General features: G+C 52.3%; 2 protein-coding genes across 6 annotated transcripts; both read right to left on the bottom strand.

The window, feature by feature from the left end:
* Positions 1-1129: 1129 nt before the first annotated feature.
* ENO2 (enolase 2) lies at positions 1130-9719 on the bottom strand. Of its 2 annotated transcripts, none has more exons than XM_066358184.1 (12): positions 9586-9719; positions 8415-8513; positions 7812-7907; positions 7603-7661; positions 7249-7318; positions 6658-6791; positions 6209-6431; positions 4174-4371; positions 2899-3100; positions 2525-2633; positions 2305-2363; positions 1130-2024 (listed from the first exon to the last, which is right to left on the bottom strand). In XM_066358184.1, exons 2-12 carry the CDS (start codon positions 8497-8499, stop codon positions 1955-1957), a joined length of 1305 nt encoding a protein of 434 aa, XP_066214281.1. In that variant the 5' UTR covers positions 8500-8513; positions 9586-9719; the 3' UTR covers positions 1130-1954. The 2 variants fall into 2 exon arrangements, with proteins under 2 accessions (XP_066214281.1, XP_066214279.1); XM_066358182.1 differs by lacking the exon at positions 9586-9719 and adding an exon at positions 8857-9042.
* Positions 9720-10029: 310 nt separating this feature from the next.
* On the bottom strand, positions 10030-18232 carry LRRC23 (leucine rich repeat containing 23). Of its 4 annotated transcripts, none has more exons than XM_066358123.1 (7): positions 18110-18232; positions 16878-17022; positions 16684-16793; positions 14703-14956; positions 13865-14103; positions 13172-13308; positions 10030-11292 (listed from the first exon to the last, which is right to left on the bottom strand). In XM_066358123.1, exons 2-7 carry the CDS (start codon positions 16992-16994, stop codon positions 10992-10994), a joined length of 1158 nt encoding a protein of 385 aa, XP_066214220.1. In that variant the 5' UTR covers positions 16995-17022; positions 18110-18232; the 3' UTR covers positions 10030-10991. The 4 variants fall into 4 exon arrangements, with proteins under 4 accessions (XP_066214220.1, XP_066214226.1, XP_066214234.1 ...); XM_066358129.1 differs by having other exon boundaries at positions 13973-14103; positions 18110-18227; XM_066358137.1 differs by having other exon boundaries at positions 11201-13024.
* Between the last annotated feature and the right edge of the window lie 63 nt (positions 18233-18295).

The raw sequence follows: 18295 nt of genomic DNA, 5'->3' as shown, positions 1-18295 counted from the left end.
AAAACCAAGAGGCACGGAGAAAAGTACAGTGTGCCCCAAGAGAAACAGAAAAGGCACCCGGGAGACACAGGAGAGAAGGGAAAGGTGAGATGCCTGCCCTGAAAGAAAGAGGTGCCCAGGAGAGAGGGCAAGACGTGCTTTGAACTGAAAATGGAGGCAGCTTCAGCAACACAGAAAGGACGGGGCTGAGAAGGGGGTCCTGGTCATGCAGAACTGGAATATTCTAGTCCTGGAGCTGGGCAGGAAGGTAAAGGGAGCCCAGAACCAGAAGTAGAGAGTGGGAGGCCCAGAGAGGGAACAACCTTGAAATTCCTCCCACCCCTTTCCTCAGGCTTTAGGTAAGGTGTCCTGCAGAACCTTGGCTCCCTCTAGTGGCCACAGCCCCACAAAGCACTGAGAGGGGTTCTTCCCCTCCGTGGTTCCTGGGTTCCCATCTGAATGCTGGGTCTCCACAGGAGCTGAAGAGTTGTAGCGGGTCTCCAGCCACACATTGGCAACCTACTTGCAGCCTGACCCAACTGGAAAAGGAGGAGCCTGTTGAGCACTTCAGGTCCTGAATCTTCCGTTTACAGGACTCCCCTCAGGCCTTCCTCTCACGCACCCTGGTACTGTTTCTCCCTCCCTGGTTCCAGACCTTGCAGGGAGTAATGGCCATGCAGTGCTGTTCCATCCCAGAAGCAGCCAGGAATTTATTATTATTATTATTATTACTATTTATTTTTTAGCAGCCAGTTTGTTTGGGAAAGGCCCAGTATAGAAGCTGCTCTAGTTCACACATTTATCCCTTCTTTGGCAAAGACCCTTAGGGAATCTGAAAACATTTTGGATGCCTTTTCCCACAATGAACATACAATATTTTTTATAATTTTAGGAAATCTTACACCAAGTTAAGAACCCCTAAATCACCTGGGTCCTGGAGCCAAGCTTGTTTCTAAGGCAGGGACAATGTGACCCTCACCTGGCCAGGATGGAGTGGGCAATGTCATCATCTTGGCCATATCTGTTCTATTTGTCTTCCTCCCTTTGTGCCCGCCCCAGCCCTGCTATCCAGTTTCATCAGCCTCCTTCCTGGTACTCCATATTCTCTCCCCTCATATGGGCTACAGTAAGACCCTCAGACACAATAATACACCGTGATTCAGACTTTAATGATGGTGCTCATTTCAATGCCACAGAGGTGGTGGCAACTGTGGAACATGGCATGGGAAATGAGACATTGCTCTGGTGCAGCTGGAGGAAGAGCGGGGAAGGCAGAGCTGGGAAGAGGGTTCCAGGGAAGAGCCCCTAGGTGCACAGCCCCTCTGGCCCCAGCCAGGCTTCAGGGAAGGGTTGGTACACATAAAGGAGCTGCCAGCAAGGCCCTTTGCTGTTACCCTTAGCATTCAAGCAAGACTTCCCATCCCAGGCCATCTCGGAATCTACAGCCACATGAAAGACAGACACATAGTCCCCTCCAGTCAGGCCAGTTTTTGGCCCTGGAATTATAGGGAAGTAATTAACAGGATGAATGAAAAAATAAATAAGTAAATAACACACTAAACCCTTAGGCCAGGCATGACCAGCAGCCAGCACCTCCCTCCACCTCAGCACTATGCAGTGCTTGGCTCATATGCAACATGGAAAACACAAGGAACCAGCCCAAAGCACAAGTGATGCATGGCCCCTCTAAACACCTCAACAACCAACTTTGAAGCTCCTGTCACAGACCCTGATCACTTTTTTATGGACCCCATTATAATCCTCAGTCCTGTGGCAAGTTTTTGAGGGGAAAGAATAGGAAAGAAGAGAAGACTGTAGAACCTAGAGGGGGGATAGCAGAGATAGCAGGAGTGGAACAAGCCCAAGAGCAGTGCAGCAGGTCAGCCAGAATATCTGGGGTGAAATATCACAGAGCATGACAGGAAGAGGTTCCAGGAGGATGGGAAAGGTCCAAGTCTCCAATCAAGTAGAGGGATCACAGCACGCTGGGGTTGCGAAAATTGTGTCCAGCGAAGCGAGCTTCGTCCCCCAGCTCTTCCTCAATTCTGAGAAAGATAAACCAAAAAGGAAATGTCAGGGAAGCAGGAGGATTATGCTTCTCTTTCCAGGAGACCCTCAGTCTCCAAGGCCATCAAACCACCTGCTCCTGGCCCAAGGGTGGGTATTCCCTGGCTCTCCCATGTGACCTGTAGGATCCACCCATCTGGCCATCAGTCAACTCATCTTTCAAAACCAAGTATTTTCTGGATATCTACTGTTCTCAAGGCCCTGGGCACTGGTGATGGAATGGTGGGCAAACAGATCCCATTCCCCAGGTTCCCTTACCTCATGAGCTGGTTGTACTTAGCCAGACGCTCAGAACGGCATGGGGCACCGGTCTTGATCTGAAACATTCAGAAAAATAAGCAGCTCACTGGCTGCCCCTTCGTTCCTTGAAAGGAAACGTACACTCCCTTGAAGTTGCCCTGACACTCAAACACCTAGGAGGAGAGACCCACCTGAGCCTAGAACCCTCCAACTGCACAAAGATCTCCCTTGAACTCACCTGGCCTGTGCACAGCCCCACCACCAGGTCTGCGATGAACGTGTCCTCAGTCTCTCCTGAACGATGACTCACCATGACCCCCCAGCCATTCTCCTGGGCCAGCTTGCACCTGTATCCATAGACCAGCACTGACTCACAGCCCCTCGCGCTGGGCACTCTGTTCCCCTGCCTCAACATTGATCTATGTTAAACATTTGGAGAAAAGCTGTGCTGTCTGCGAGGGGAACAGAGAATCAGCAGAACTGAGGGCCATTAAGGTGACTCCAGGTTCCCTGATCTCTTCAGCATCTGTAGGTCAATTACAAAGGCTTAGAGCTTTTGCAAGAGGGGTCCTGAGAAATGGGCTGAGAAGCAGAGAACCAGGAGGTACTCACGCTTGGATGGCTTCAGTGACCGAACCGATCTGGTTGACCTTGAGCAGCAGACAGTTGCAAGCCTTTTCTTCCACTGCTCGCTCAATGCGCTTTGGGTTGGTCACTGTCAGGTCATCACCCACAATCTGTATCCCTACATTGGCTGTGAACTTCGACCAGGCAGCCCAATCATCCTGGTCAAAGGGGTCCTCTATGGAGACCACTGCAGGGAGAGCGGCGAGGGGGCTATTGATCCTCCTTGGGGCTTTGCACCAGGCAGGAACACTCCCCTACTCTGATCCCCTGGCTAACTGAGCCTGTTCATCCTGGCTTCCCCCATCCTCAAATAAGCCTGCCCTAAAATGATTCTTTTTTTTGTTTTGTTTTTTTGTTTTTTTTTCTCTGAAGCTGGAAACGGGGATAGACAGTCAGACAGACTCCCGCATGCGCCCGACCGGGATCCACCCAGCACGCCCACCAGGGGGCGACGCTCTGCCCACCAGGGGGCGATGCTCTGCCCCTCCAGGTGTGGCTCTGTCGCAACCAGAGCCACTCTAGTGCCTGGGGCTAGAGTGGCTCTGGTTGAGACAGAGCCACGCCCGAGATGGGCAGAGCATCGCCCCCTGGTGGGCATGCCGGTGGATCCTGGTCGGGCGCATGCGGGAGTCTGTCTGACTGCCTTCCCGTTTCCAACTTCAGAAAAAAAAAAAAAAAACAACAACAATAAACAAACAAACAAACAAACAAATAAAACAACAACAAGGGTTCAAAATCTTTATCACAACCTATCTGCATTTTCATATTTTCACTACCAGGAAGCCCTTCCTCATTACTAATCAAATTCCTTCGTTCTGCAACTTATATTTAAAGCCCTTGGTAGACCTAAAGGATAATTCATTTTCTCATCAGCCTTTTGTTCTATTCACACATTACTTCCAGCTCCATTCAGCATCCACAGTTTTTAGCTATACTGAAATCTGTCTGTTCCCTGCCAGGTCCAGTCACTCTCTCAGCATCCCTCATTCCTTCCAAAGCCTTCCCCATGATTCCAATAGTTTCAGAACATGACTTGAGTCAGGATCTGAAGCAGATGGAACAGATTCATTGCAGGTACCTGCACATCTACACTACAAACAAAGCCCAGGCTCTGTAGAAGGCTTCCTCACCCCATCCCTGTCCTCAGGTTCTTCTTAGGACACCTCTGCCTGGCACCCAAGTCAGCAGCCCGTAAGTTGCCCCAATACATCCCTCCCCCCTCCCCCCTGCCCTTACTCCCACACTCTGCCTTGTTCTCACCAGGATAGTCCCTGACAAAGTCCTGGTAGAGGGACCCTAGCTGGTCCCCAGTGATATATCGGGAAGGGTCAGCAGGAGATTTGAAATCCAAGTCATATTTGCCATCACGATAAAACTCTGAGGCAGCGACATCCATGCCAATGACAATCTTTTCCGTGTAGCCAGACTTGTCGATGGCTTCCTTCACCAGCTCCAAGGCTGGGGACGAAACACAGTGACAGTATTAGCAGGAAGGGCAGGCAAGAAGGAACAAAGACAAGGAAGAAATGAAGGGCAGTGGTTGAGGACTTGCTGCGGAGAAGTCCGGCTAAGGTTCTCACTGGGGTTATCCCTAGGTCTAGGAAGAGCAGGCCATCTTCCAGGAAGGCAGAGAAATGGGCTTCTGTTAATAATAGTGTTTTGTGTTTTTTTTTTTTGGGGGGGGCAGGTTTTTTGTGTGTTTTTTTTTACAGAGACAGAGAGTGAGTCAGAGAGAGGGATAGACAGGGACAGAGAGACAGGAACGGAGAGATGAGAAGCATCAATCATTAGTTTTTTGTTGCATGTTGCGACACCTTAGTTGTTCATTGATTGCTTTCTCATATGTGCCTTGACTGCAGGCCTTCAGCAGACCGAGTAACCCCTTGCTTGAGCCAGCGACCTTGGGTCCAAGCTTGTGAGCTTTTGCTCAAACCAGATGAACCGCGCTCAAGCTGGTGACCTTGGGGTCTCGAACCTGGGTCCTCAGCCTTCCAGTCCAGCGCTCTATACACTGTGCCACCGCCTGGTCAGGCAATAATAGTGTTTTTAAAAATAGCTATTGGCGGCCCTGGCAGGTTGGCTCAGTGGTAGAGCGTCGGCCTGGCGTGCAGAAGTCCCGGGTTTGATTCCCGGCCAGGGCACACAGGAGAAGCGCCCATCTGCTTCTCCCCCCCTCCCCCCCCCTCATTCCTCTCTGTCTCTCTCTTCCCCTCCGGCAGCCGAGGCTCCATTGGAGCAAAGATGGCCCGGGTGCTGGGGATGGCTCCTTGGTCTCTGCCCCAGGTGACAGAGCAACGCCCTGGATGGGCAGAGCATCGCCCCCTGGTGGGCGTGCCGGGTGGATCCCGGTCGGGCGCATGCGGGAGTCTGTCTGACTGCCTCCCCGTTTCCAGCTTCAGAAAAATCCAAATAAAAATAGCTATCATGCCTGACCTGTGGTGGCGCAGTGGATAAAGCATCAACCTGGAACGCTGAGGTTGCCAGTTCGAAACCCTGGGCTTGCCTGGTCAAGGCACATATGGGAGTTGATGCTTCCTGCTCCTCCCTCCTTCTCTCTCTCTCTCTCTCTCTCTCTCTCTCTCTTTCTTCTCTAAAATGAATAAATTAATTAAAAAAAATAAAAAATATAGCTATCATTTACTGAGGGCTATGTCATGTTAGCACTTCACATATATGATCTCATTTAATTTTCACAATGCTGTCTGAAGAAAATATTGTTATCAGTATTTCTATGTTACAGATAAGAAAGACGAAGCATGGAGAAATTAAATAAGAATGAGGTTCTTCAAGTCAAGGTTAAAATGCAGGCAGTTTGGCCTCAGAACCTTAAGTCTTAGCCACTACCAGTATTGTTTCTATTCACTATATAGTTTCTCCTCACAGGGCAGGGGAAAGATAGGGATCCTCAAGGCCTAAGAAGTGGGGGGTGAGAATGGGATAGATTTGGAATGGATTACTTGGATTTTGGTGTATCTCATCAAACTGAGAACTCTATGGAGCTAAAGGCTGGGATGGATTCCACAGGTGACCCAGACCACCTTCCAACACTCCCAAGGGCTCCAGTGAGAACTTATAGCTGCTAAGGAACCTGGCTGAACAGGTGGACTGTTCTCCTAGGCATTCATCTGAATTTGGCAGGGTCTCTGGAACCCACTTCAGGAACTGGCACGGCTTAGAGCTAGCAAGAGTCAGGGACCATCCACCCACACTGCTCAGGACTTGGTGAAGTATGGCCCTTCCCAGTAGCCCAGGATAAAGTGAGACTCATAGCTGGGAGTGGGGCTCCTGGTTTCACCTTCACTGTTCTCCAGGATATTGGGGGCAAAGCCACCTTCATCTCCCACATTGGTGGCATCTTTTCCATACTTGTCCTTGATGACCCCCTTGAGTGTGTGGTAAACCTCCGCCCCGAGTCGCATGGCATCACGAAAGCTCTCAGCGCCCACTGGAAGGATCATAAACTCCTGCATGGCCAGCTTGTTCCCAGCATGAGACCCACCATTGATCACATTGAAGGCCTAGGAGCCACAGGACAGAAAAGTCACTGAGCATTTTTCCTTTCCACCCCTGGGAATGCTCACCCAAGATCCCAAATGTCCCCCAGCTTGCCAGACTACAAGTTTCATGTCCCCATCCTTTCTCTTTAGTTGCCCCAGTTCCCTTTCCTCCTATCAGGCTTCACAGGAGTTCATGCTTCCCCTGCCCCCACCCCTGGAAGAGGCACAGGCATGGTGCGGTGCTCACCGGCACAGGCAGGATGAGGTCTGAGTTCCCAGCCAGCTGAGCGATGTGGCGATATAGGGGCAGTTCCCGCTCAGCTGCCCCTGCCTTACACACGGCCAAGGACACACCCAGGATGGCATTGGCCCCAAACTTAGCTGGGAGATTATAGAGGAAGGCACTGAGCAACATGCCCCGTCCCCTTCTAGACCTTGCCTCCACCTATATTCCCCAAAGGAGCCAGTAAAGGAGATCCCTCCGCCCTCTTCCCTCCTCTCCTGCAACACCTCATCCATTCTCTCCTGGGGTATTGGGGAGTAGGTCACAGGAATGGACAGAAAGCTGCACGTATTTCTAAATACCCCGAGACCAGACTGTATCACGCCACTCCCTCCTCTTTATACTGAAAAGAAGTTCTTCCTCTAATGTCACCCCACACACATACACACACCACCACCACTGCAGTTAAACTCATCCTCTCCTGCTCTGATATTGGGAGGAGGATGGAAGAAGTCCTTCCTCAGGAAGCCCCCACAGCACTGACCCCTTCGGTTCTCTGTCTGCTCCACACATCCCCACCCTCGGCCTCCCCACTCTCTTCCGGCCCCTGCTTACATTTGTTCTCAGTCCCATCCAACTCCAACATCAGGTTGTCCAGCTTCTCCTGCTCCACCACAGAGAGGCCCTACAGGCAGACCCACCATCACCCTGGGCCGGAATGGAGGCTGGGCCCTAAGACAGGGCTTTCCCCTTCACACAGGCTCACATCCAGCCAGGGTTCAACCAGATTCCTGTGACATCCCATCTGGATCAAGGGAGCTGAGCCCTCACGGGAGCAGAGGGCAATAGGGGACATATTCCCACCCTTCCCTTGGTAACCATGATTCCCAAGGGGTGGGCCTTTCTCCCTCTTTCTCCTCCCCTTCCAGGACCCTGGTCCTGCCACTCCCAGCAAAGAGTGAGCCTCACTGAGCTGATGAGGGCTGGCGCAATGGTGGTGTTGATGTGGTCCACTGCCTTCAGGACACCTGGGAAGGGGCAAAGGGCCAGGCTGGGTCAGACCAAGAGAATCCAGAATGGAAAAAGGGGAGGAAGGGATGCAAGAGGGGTCTTGGGGACTGGTGTGAGCTAGGAGTATAAAGCTGATGGGTGGAAGAGCTTGCAAAAGAGGGCCTCACCTTTGCCTAAGTAACGTTGTTTGTCCCCATCCCTTAGTTCCAGGGCCTCATAGATCCCAGTGGAGGCTCCACTGGGCACTGCAGCTCTAAAAAGACCTGGGAGAGGAACGTGGAGAGACAGACTCTACAGGGACCAGGGATCCCTTTAGCTCTCCAGCTCTAAACTCCTGCCTGCCACATCCAGCCATCTCCTCACACTGCTCCCTAATTCATAGACACCCACAGAGATACACACACATTGCTCCCTAATACAGACACATGAATACATGATGGCAGATGCACAAGCAATGGCCTACTCATCTGCCAACTGAGGTCCCACATGCACCAGTAGGAACCCAGAGGAATGAAGTCATGCATATATGCACAGACAGGTGACTACACAAACATAAAGAGGCAGGACATGTGTCATAAACTAAAGTAGAACAGGGAGGCCTGCCTATCCCAGCTGCCCAGAACAACAGGATCCATCCCCTACAGTCAAGGCTATGAGCCTAGCCTAGCACCCTGTCCTTGCTGGGAATCAAGGAAGCTTCCCATCCCAGACCAGGGCATCCCCAGCACTGGGGGGTGGGGGTTGTGTTTCGGTCTAGGCCTGCTCAGTACCTCGGGCAGTGTAGAGATCCACTTCCACCGTGGGGTTCCCACGGGAGTCCAAGATCTCCCGGGCCCAGATCTTCTCTATCGACATGATGGCTGGGATCTCTTTGGGTGGAAGGGAAGTAATGAGAAAAGTAAGAAAGCTCAGAGGGGTGGAGCCTGAGATCAGTGGGAGGGGCCAGAAGCTGGGAAGGATGGGAAAGAGGTTACTGCAGTGGGTGGGGGGTGGGGGAGGAGCTGCCTCTGTTGGCCCCAGAAGGGATTCCCACCCCTCCCAAAGGGAGGGGAGAAGGTCAATGCAGTGAGGAAGGGGAGGTCACTGCAGTAGTGGGTGGGGTAAGATCCAACATAGAGGTGAAAGGACTCCGCAGTGAGGGGTGGGGGGGCCCCACAGGGGCTGGCGGGGTTCCCCCAGACCTCCCCCGAACCGAATGGCTGCCAGGCTTGCCTTTCTCCTTGGAGCTAAGAGGATGGGTAGTCTGGCGAGCTGAAGCCTTTCCTCCAGAGCCCCAACCCATCCAACTTAACACCCCAGTCCCCAGGCCAAGGCCCCAGTCTCTCTCCTAGACGTACGTCCCTCCTCTTCCCCACGGATGTACAGTCAAGAAGTCTGGGGAGAGGTCCTGGGAAAGGCCTTCTGTCCCTGGGGTTTGCAGAGGGAAGAGCCGGGGAGGAGAGACGGGGGGCGGTGGGGGAGGCAGGGCTGGGCCCGTCCTCCAGCTGCCCCAGACAAATCTCCCTCAAAGCCCCGATGCAGCCGAGAGGGGCGAAGTGGGGGAGCAGTGGGGAGAGGGAGTCTAGAGGAGGTCGGGGATGCTGCGGGCGGTGAGAGAAGCCATCTCCCCAGAAGCGAAGCCCAGAGAACGGGCCAGGGTGAAAACGCACAGCCGCGGGAGACCCCGAACTTGATGTCGACAGAACCGGAGGCGAAGCAGGGCATGAGGAGAGGGGCAGGCCAGGGTGAGGAAGGGCTGGTGTTCAAATGAGATGCGGGCGACAGCCAGAAACCGAGAGGAGCGGTCGGGAAGGCGGGGAAGGAGGGCGCCGGGGAGGCTCGGGTGACGGAGCAGGTGCGCAGCGCCCGGGGAAGAGATGCGCGCGGGCCAGGGCAGCTGGGAGGGGGCGCGGGGGCCGGGGCACCGGCTGGAGGGGCGCAGGGGCCGGGCCAGGGCTTCACCTCGGGGCTGCAGACTCAGCCTGTGACGGCGGCGTGGGCAGTGGCAGTGGCGGCGGCGGCGGTGCAGAGAGAGCGGGAGTGGCGGCGGCAGCGACGACTGCGGCTCCCGGGCAGCGGGCGGGGGGCGGGCGGGGGGAGGCGCCGATAGGGCCGGGCGGGTGCATGTGACCCGGAGCCCCCGATGAGTCAGGAGCCGCGGGCGGAGGCGCACGTAGGAGAGCGGGTGGGGGGCCGATGGGGGTGTGGTGGGGGAGGTTGGGGGGAAATGATGGGGAAGGACTGGGGGTGACCCAGAGCCTGCCTTCCCCAGCACCCACGCACACTCCTGCCCACGTCACGACCCCTCTAGAAAGTAACAGGCACAGCCTTACCGAATATTCAGACCCGAGGCCCGCCACAATCAGGGAAGCCCGTGACAGACTCCGTATCTCCCAAACAGTGAGATACAAGCCTATCAGAATCTCTTTATTGGAAAACAGAGTTGTTCTAACGCCCAGCCCGCCTCCGCAGCCACCTTGCAGCCAACTCTACCACCATCCCTTCTACCCATCCAGGCTTGGCTCCTACCAGACCTGCCTTAGGAATGACTGCTGCCAAGTTTCAGGCAGAGCCCAGGTCCCCCACCCCGCTGACAAGGTGACCAGTGCCCACACAGAGCCTGGGCAGCAGGCTGTGATGAATCCCCAGGTCTGGGGCAAGGGAAGGCATCCTATGTCCCCGGATGAGGATGTATGTGTGTGTGGTGGTCCTTGCTAATGGAGTCTTCTTGGGTCTTGGGGCCAGTGTCTTTGATCCTCTGGAGGAAGAGGACAGAAGTAAATCCTCTGGGCCCTACTGCATTCCCACTGCTGCCTCTGGCCTCATCTGAAGTGCCCAGCTGCTACACTTTCCTGGGCTCAACTCTTCAGTCTCTTTCTGCTTCACTACCCTGCCCTCCTTTCTTCCCTCTACCTCTGTGTCCTGTTATTTTTAACTTCAGATTTTTAGTGCAGGATCTCTCTCCTACCTCCTCTCCTGGGCCCAGCTGCATTCCTCATAGCCACCAACCACCTCTCTTCCTGCACTACTTACTGCCTTGCCCCAGACCTGGTCTTGCCAGCTGATCTTTTAACTCTAGGTCAGGTATGGCTGCCCACCCCATACCAATAGCTCTGCCTGCTACCCCAATTCTTTTCATTTCTTCTTCTGGCTTCCTGATATATCTCCTAAGCCTTTCTCAGCTCTTCCTAGGTCCTGCCGTTCCTTACTCCTCACTCTGAGACACTCCCTGGCTCCTAACTCTGATTTCTCCAAGAGTTCTCCTTGCCTTATCCCTTCCTCACCCACCTTCTCCTATAGCACCTTCTCTCCCCCTCTATGTGCCAGGCCCTTGGCCTCCTCCTCCCTGCCTCCTGCCAACTTCCTTATTATCCTTGAAGGTGAGAAGAACTGTTGCTACGTGGCTGGTCCAGTTCTGTGTCATGCTCAGGCTCAGCCTCCTGCTCCTGCTCCTCCTTCAGCCTCTGCTGACGAATCTCACTGGCCTCAGCCTGATCCTCTTCCTTGTAGAAATCTTTGTCCAGACGTTCCAGTTGTGCCATCTGAACCAGAGCCTCCTGGCGGTAGTCATTCTCATCTCTACATGGGTTGTCCAGCAGCACCAAGGCTTGAAGTTTGGGCAGGTCCCGAAGCTTATTGAGCTCCCGCAGGTCAGTGATCATATTGCCCCTGCCAGTGCAGTCAGAAGGGGTTCACTGGGGAATAATGGGTTTTGGAGGCCAGCTGCCAGGAATGGGGCCTCAGGGGGAATCTCCCATTGGCTCCAGTTTCCCTAGAAACACTGCCTCTGTGGATTGGTTTGTCAAGCATTGCCAGATTGTTGCAGAGGTACAGTCCAGTTCTACTCCTGTCCTGCTTCTGCCCTTCAAGGAATCCCTAAGTGCCATGTTCTATTCTGTAATGTGTCACATTTATTATTTTGGAGCAGCGATACTAGGTCACAACCCTATCTTATTGTTGGAGAACGGGAGGGAAATCTCCTTTGCAGGGACAGACTTCCGTATCAATTATACCTAGTTAGAGGTCAGAAGATAGGTTTTGGGCCAGCGAAAAAGAAACTGGGATTGAAGGTCAAAATGGTGGGTGCTATGTTGGTGCTTCCCACTGGAAGGAACCTAGAGGAAGGGATGGGCTGGGGCCTCCCAGCCTGAAGAACAAGCTTCATCTCCTAATATGCCTCATTGTACAGTATGCTGTGTTTATTTTCACGTTCTTGCCTCAAGGCTTTATGAAATCAGGTTTAAATGTTTCTACCTTATCTCACTAAAGATGCTGAACCTCACACTGTGTTTCTTACAGGGAATGCTACATGTACTTTGTGTTGGACTGTCCTGTGCATTGTGGGACATTTAGTGTCTTTGGCCCCAGAGGTGCCTCCTAGTCAATGAGACAACGCGTCTCCACTACACTTGCTTCCAAACCTCCCAAGTGAACAGCCACTGAGAAGGGTCCACCATCCCTGTCTAGGCTATTAGCAGGAAAACAGAAGCCCTATCTACCCTACCAGACCAATGTGGCAGAGCTAATTAATAAGAGATTGCTCCATGAATCAGGGTAGGAGTTGGGGTTCAAGGTGCAACCACCTCTCCCTATTTGGAGATTCCATTTCCATTACCAGCCTTGACTAAGGAGGTGGTTTCCTTACATCTTTGCTTAATGAAACATATAAAATCCTCCATCAGACAAGAGTCGCCGAAAATAAATCTCCCTGCTGCCCAGTGCTTTTCTATCTCGAGATTTCTTTCAAATATTCTTTGCTCACATCTGAGCACATCTTGTATTTTATATCAGTAATGGGGCCTTACAGTTGGGGCTCAGGAGAAGAGAGGCAAGAAATGGAAAGAGGAATTGGGGCACAGAAGATGGAGAAGCAGAGTAGAAACCTATGGGACCCAAAAAATAAAATTGGAGCCAGACTGAGTTCCTTGAGAACAGGGAACATCTCTGATTCCTTCAGATGTTCCTGAAACACAGTACAAGGCTGTGATTGAATGTATAAGGGTTCAGGGGTCTCAGGCTATAAAGGTCTTAGTGTTGCAATTAGGACTAAATGCAAAAGAAAGGAAGGAAAGGAAGGATGAGGATCAAGATAGAAGTTGCCTGACCAGGCGGTGGCGCAGTGGATAGAGCGTCGGACTGGGATGTGGAAGAACCAGATTCGAGATCCGAGGTTGCCAGCTTGGGTGCCGGCTCATCTGGTTTGAGCAAAAAGCTCACCAGCTTGAGCCCAAGGCTTGAGCAAGGGGTTATTCGGTCTGCTGTAGCCCCACGGTCAAGGCACATATGAGAAAGCAATCAATGAACAACTAAGGTGTTGCAACACACAACGAAAAACTAATGATTGGTGCTTCTCATCTCTCCGTTCCTGTCTGTCTGTCCCTGTCTATCTCTCTCTCTGTCTCTGAAAAAAAAAAAGATAGAGGTTAAGGGTGAGTCTGGGAGAGGGCTAGGATTGGGGGTTGGGGGATTTGGGCCAGGGAAGGACACAGGGTCAAAAGCTGCTTCTGGTCAGGGGTAGGAGCAAGGTGAGGCCTGGAGGGGTGCATACCTCAGGTTGAGGTACTGCAGTGATTTCATTTCTTTGGAGAAGCCACTCAGAGTTGCAATCTGGTTGTCTCGAAGATGCAAGTTAGTGAGATTCTTTAGGCTCTCCAAACCTTCCACCTTCTTCAGCATGTTCTGGGCCTAGATTCCAGGATACAATAGATACATTGGGAGAGGGGAGATAAATAGGGAAGGAAGAGAAATCAGAAAGAGATGCAGCAAAAGAGGAAGGAAATCTAAGACATAGAGAGGGAGGGGTCCAGGAGGGGAGTGGAAGAGATTAGAGATAGGTAATGAGAGTAAAGAAATCCAGAAGTTGCCAGTCCAGAGAAAGGTCAGCAGTAACCCCCTACTGACTGCTTATCTCACCAAAGCCACCCATTAAGGAGGCAATGCTTCAACCCATCCCCCATTCTAAGAGCCCCCGCTCTACTAAGCAGAAATGACTTCAGCACCATCCTGGAATGAGGAAGCTCAAGAGTCTAAATAACTGAGCATTTAAGTGGTCTCATTAGCCTGTCGTCTGTACCTCAGCTATGGCACATTATGCTTCTACCTGTATCAAAGCACCGTTTCTGTATTATCCATGCATTATGTATCATAAGCCCTGCTAGGTGGTCAGCACCTTGTCTGTTTTAACTTTGTATCATCACAGCATCTGGCATCAAGTAAGGGCTCAGTAAAGGATACCAATTACCATTATGATGATGAAGTTAGTAGTTGAGCCTCCTAGAAGCCAGGCATCCTGTCCCCCACGATGGTGCCCTCTTCCCTGCACCAACCACCCTCTGACCCAGTGAGCTACCAGGAAGAGGTTCTTCAGCTTAGGAAGGTTGATTCCCAGCGTGCTTTCCAGCTGATTCCCTCGAAGCTCCAGTGTGTGCAGGTCAATCAGTTTTGGGGGGTCCAGACCCGTCACAATGCGGATATAGTTCCCTGAGGAGCAGGAGGATGTCAAGAGCTCAAAGGGCCACTACAAAATGTTCAGCAACAGAGCCTGAATTTTGGGAGCCTCTGCATTTTCTCCCCCTCTAATGCCAGGTGGATATGAGAGCAGACAGGTCCAGACTTAACACATCAAGGGTCCTAGGGTAAGCAGTCTGGTGGTCCAGGGTCTGGAGGACTTGTCCACCCAGCAGTCCATACGGCTAACTCCCTCTCCCTCAAATCTTTGCTCAAATGTTAGCTTTTCAACAATTCTTACCCTAACCAACCTGTTTGAAATTGCCACCTGTGCCCCCCATTCCTTTTTACCCTATTCTATTTTTTTCCTTAGCACATATCACCTTTTAACTTACTATATAAATTTACTTACTATGTTTATTGTGTATCTAGATTGTAAGCTGCATGAGAATAGGAACTTTTTTGTTCACTGTTTTATCTCCCATACATAGAACTGCCATAATGAATCATAATGTGTCTGAATGAATGAATAAATGCAAATAGCTGTGTGGCATAGAAAGAACCACACTGCCCACTTCTGTTAGCCCCAGCTAGGAAGGAAAGAATCTGTGTAGCCCATCCTAAGGACCCACCTTTGAGATCCAGGATGCCCAGATAAGGATGAGAGATGCCCTCAGTGTCAGTGATCTGGTTATAGGCAAAACTGGCAGCCTGCAGGCAGGGCAGTTCATTCAGCTGGGCACTCTGCAGCCGGTTGCCATCAGCCTTGAGCCAGAGCAGGTGGGTGAGGTAATTGAGTGGGGACAGGTCTGTCAGATGGTTCTCAGAAATATCCACATAGCGCAGGTGGATGTAGGAATGCAGCAAGTAGATGTCTGTCAGACCTCTAGGAGATGGCAGAGGATACGGTTAAGGTTAAGAAGCCAGGCCCTGGCCGGTTGGCTCAGTGGTAGAGCATTGGCCCAGCATGTGGAAGTCCCGGGTTTGATTTCTGGCCAGGGCACACAGGAGAAGTGCCCATCTGCTTCTCTACCCTTCCCCCTCTCCTTCCTCTCTATCTCTTTCCCTCCCAAAGCCAAGGCTCCATTGGAGCAGTTGGCCCAGGCACTGAGGATGGCTCCATGGCCTCCACCTCAGGCACTAGAATGGCTCTGGCTGCAACAGAGCAATGCCCCAGATGAGCAGAGCATTGCCCCCTGGTGGTTATGCTGGGTGGATCCCAGTGGGGCAAATGAGAAAGTCTGTCTGACTGCCTCCCTGCTTCTAACTTCGGGGGGGGAAAAAAGGAGCCAGCAAGGCCTGATCAGGCGGTGGTGCAGTGGATAGAGTGTCAGACTGGGATGTGGAGGATCCAGGTTCAAAACCCCAAGATCACTGGCTTGAGCGTGGGCTCATCAGGCTTGAGCATGGGATCATAGACATGACCCCATGGTGGCTGGCTTGGGCCCAAGGTCACTGGCTTGAGCAAGCGATTACTTGCTCTGCTGATAACATATGAGAAAGCAATCAATGAACAACTAAGGAAATTAAGGAGCCGCAATGAAGAATTGATGCTTCTCATCTCTCTCCCTTCCTGTCTGTCTGTCCCTGTCTGTCCCTCTCTCTGTCTCCCTGTCTTTGTCACACACACACACACACAAAAAGACAGCAAGGACTGGCAGAGGTGCTAAAGCAGAGGACAGCATGGAAATGACTTATAATGGGGAGAAGAATGGATGACCTGTGGAAAGGGTGAGGAAGAGAAGGTAGGTGGTTTTTTTAAAATTTTTTATTTATTTATTTATTCATTTTTAGAGAGGACAGAGAAAGGGAGAGAGAGACAGAGAGAGAGAGAGAAGGGGGGAGGAGCTGGAAGCATCAACTCCCATATGTGCCTTGACCAGGCAAGCCCAGGGTTTCGAACCGGCGACCTCAGCATTTCCAGGTCGACGTTTTATCCACTGCGCCACCAGAGGTCAGGCAGGTAGGTGGTTTTTGTTTGTTTGTTTTTGTGGCAGAGTCAGAGAGAGTCAGAGAGAGGGACAGATAGGAACGGACAGGAACAGAGAGAGATGAGAAGCATTAATCATCAGTTTTTTGTTGTGACACCTTAGTTTTTCATTGATTGCTTTCTCATATGTGCCTTGACCGCGGGCCTTCAGCAGACCGAGTGACCCCTTGCTCAAGCCAGAGACCTTGGGTCCAAGCTGGTGAGCTTTTGCTCAAACCAGATGAGCCCACGCTCAAGCTGGTGACCTTGGGGTCTCGAACCTGGGCCTTCCACATCCCAGTCCGACGCTCTATCCACTGCGCCACCACCTGGTCAGGTGGTAGGTGGGTTCTTAATAGTGGGCAAGGCCTTGTGTCTGTGAAGGGCTGAGACCTTACACTCTGAAGGACAAATGAGGGAGTCCAGCAGGAATCCCCATATACTCCCTCACAGCTTCCGATCCCCAGGCCAGGCCTAACGCAGGGAGTCTCAGGGCTCCTGAAAAGTACATTCTATCTTTCCCTCCCATTGGCCCAGGGTGAGAGAGATCCAAACTCTCAGCCAAAACACCCAGAAATGAAGGTGGGAAAGGAGATTAGGCCCTACAACCTCAGTCCTCTTCCACTCCTCCTCCCCAAACACACCTCTTTTTAACATCCAGTTTGGCATAAGCATGGGCCAGTCCATCGCCGGTCTTACAGAGCAAAGAAAGCCCTTCTTTCATCACGTCCTCTGTGAGGGGGATGGGCGTCCACTACAGGAGAAAGTGGAGTCAGGCATCCCTCTCCAGCCCAACCCTGTCCTTAGCCCTAGGACCTCTCCGCCTCCATGCTCTCACCTCCTCCGAGATGTCTTCCTCCTCTTTCATGTCTGTCTCCTTCTCATCATCTTCCCTTTCCCTCTCTTCATCAATCTGATCTGGCTCAAAATCTTCCAGATCCTCCTCATCCGACATCTTTCTTCCCTGCTGATGTCTCTGGAATCTGATTAAGCCAAGTTCTCGTCCTGAGAAAGGTCTCCTCAGCCTCTGCCAACCCTTAGCTCCCTCACCTCCATCGATGGGGGTATTACCCCTCCCATCACCCCTGATCTCTTCCCAGTTATGCTTCTCTCTTCATCCCTATGAACAGCTCATTTTGCTTCCTACCTTCCACTTCATACTTCCCACCAAGGACCCCTCTCTTTTCAGGATGCCTTTATAGAACCTCGACACCTTTCCTGCCCTTCACAGGGGCTCCCACTCTTCTCCAGAAGCTCAGTTTCCCTGCTTCCTGGACTCCCCTCTCCCAGGTTCTTCCTATCTCCACTTCAAGCAACGTGCTGCCCTGGCTGGGTGCTCAGTCGGTTGTCCAGGTGCACCACGGTTGCAGTTCAATCTTCAGTCAGGGCACTTACAAGAATCAACCAATGATGCATAAATGGGACAAGTCCATGTTTCTTTCTTTTTCTCTCTGCCCCTTCCTCTCTCTAAAATCAATAAAAATTAGGCCCTGGCCGGTTGGCTCAGCGGTAGAGCGTCGGCCCGGCGTGCAGGAGTCCCGGGTTCGATCCCCGGCCAGGGCACACAGGAGAGGCACCCATTTGCTTCTCCACCCCTCCCCTTCTCCTTCCTCTCTGTCTCTCTCTTCCCCTCCCGCAGCCGAGGCTCCATTGGAGCAAAGATAGCCCGGGCGCTGGGGATGGCTCTGTGGCCTCTGCCTCAGGCGCTGGAACGGCTCTGGACGCAGCAGGGGAGCGACGCCCCAGAGGAGCAAAGCATCGCCCCCTGGTGGGCAGAGCATCGCCCCCTGGTGGGCATGCCGGGTGGATCCCGGTCGGGCGCATGCGGGAGTCTGTCTAGCTGCTTCCCCGTTTCCAGCTTCGGAAAAATGAAAAAAATAAAAAATCAATAAAAATTAAAAAATAAAAAAAAAGCTACGGTCCTCCTCCAATCTCCCTTACAGATTCTCCCCCTTCCCTTTAATCGCTAACCTCCACTTCACTCATTTCTTCTAACTCTCCCACCCTGCTTTGCCCCATTTCCCTGTCCCCTTAGGGACACCAGGCTGACGCAGTCTCCAGTCCTCCTACCCAATCCTCCTTGGCAGAAGGACCCGCTCTCGATCTGCTCAATTACAAGCAATTCTGGAGAGGGTCTTGGCCCCCAGAGTGAAGGATTGTTTTGGAAGAGGGCGAAGGAAGAAGGAGGCGTTGTATACTGTTGTTATGGCAACAGAGGGGTGAGTCATTTTACGAAGGCATTTGGGCAGTTGACAA

This window comes from Saccopteryx leptura, chromosome 1 (genome assembly GCF_036850995.1).
Source record: "Saccopteryx leptura isolate mSacLep1 chromosome 1, mSacLep1_pri_phased_curated, whole genome shotgun sequence".
NCBI classification, from domain to species: domain Eukaryota; kingdom Metazoa; phylum Chordata; class Mammalia; order Chiroptera; family Emballonuridae; genus Saccopteryx; species Saccopteryx leptura.
Note: the sequence above shows the minus strand (reverse complement) of the source record. Positions and strands in the feature narration are given on the sequence as shown.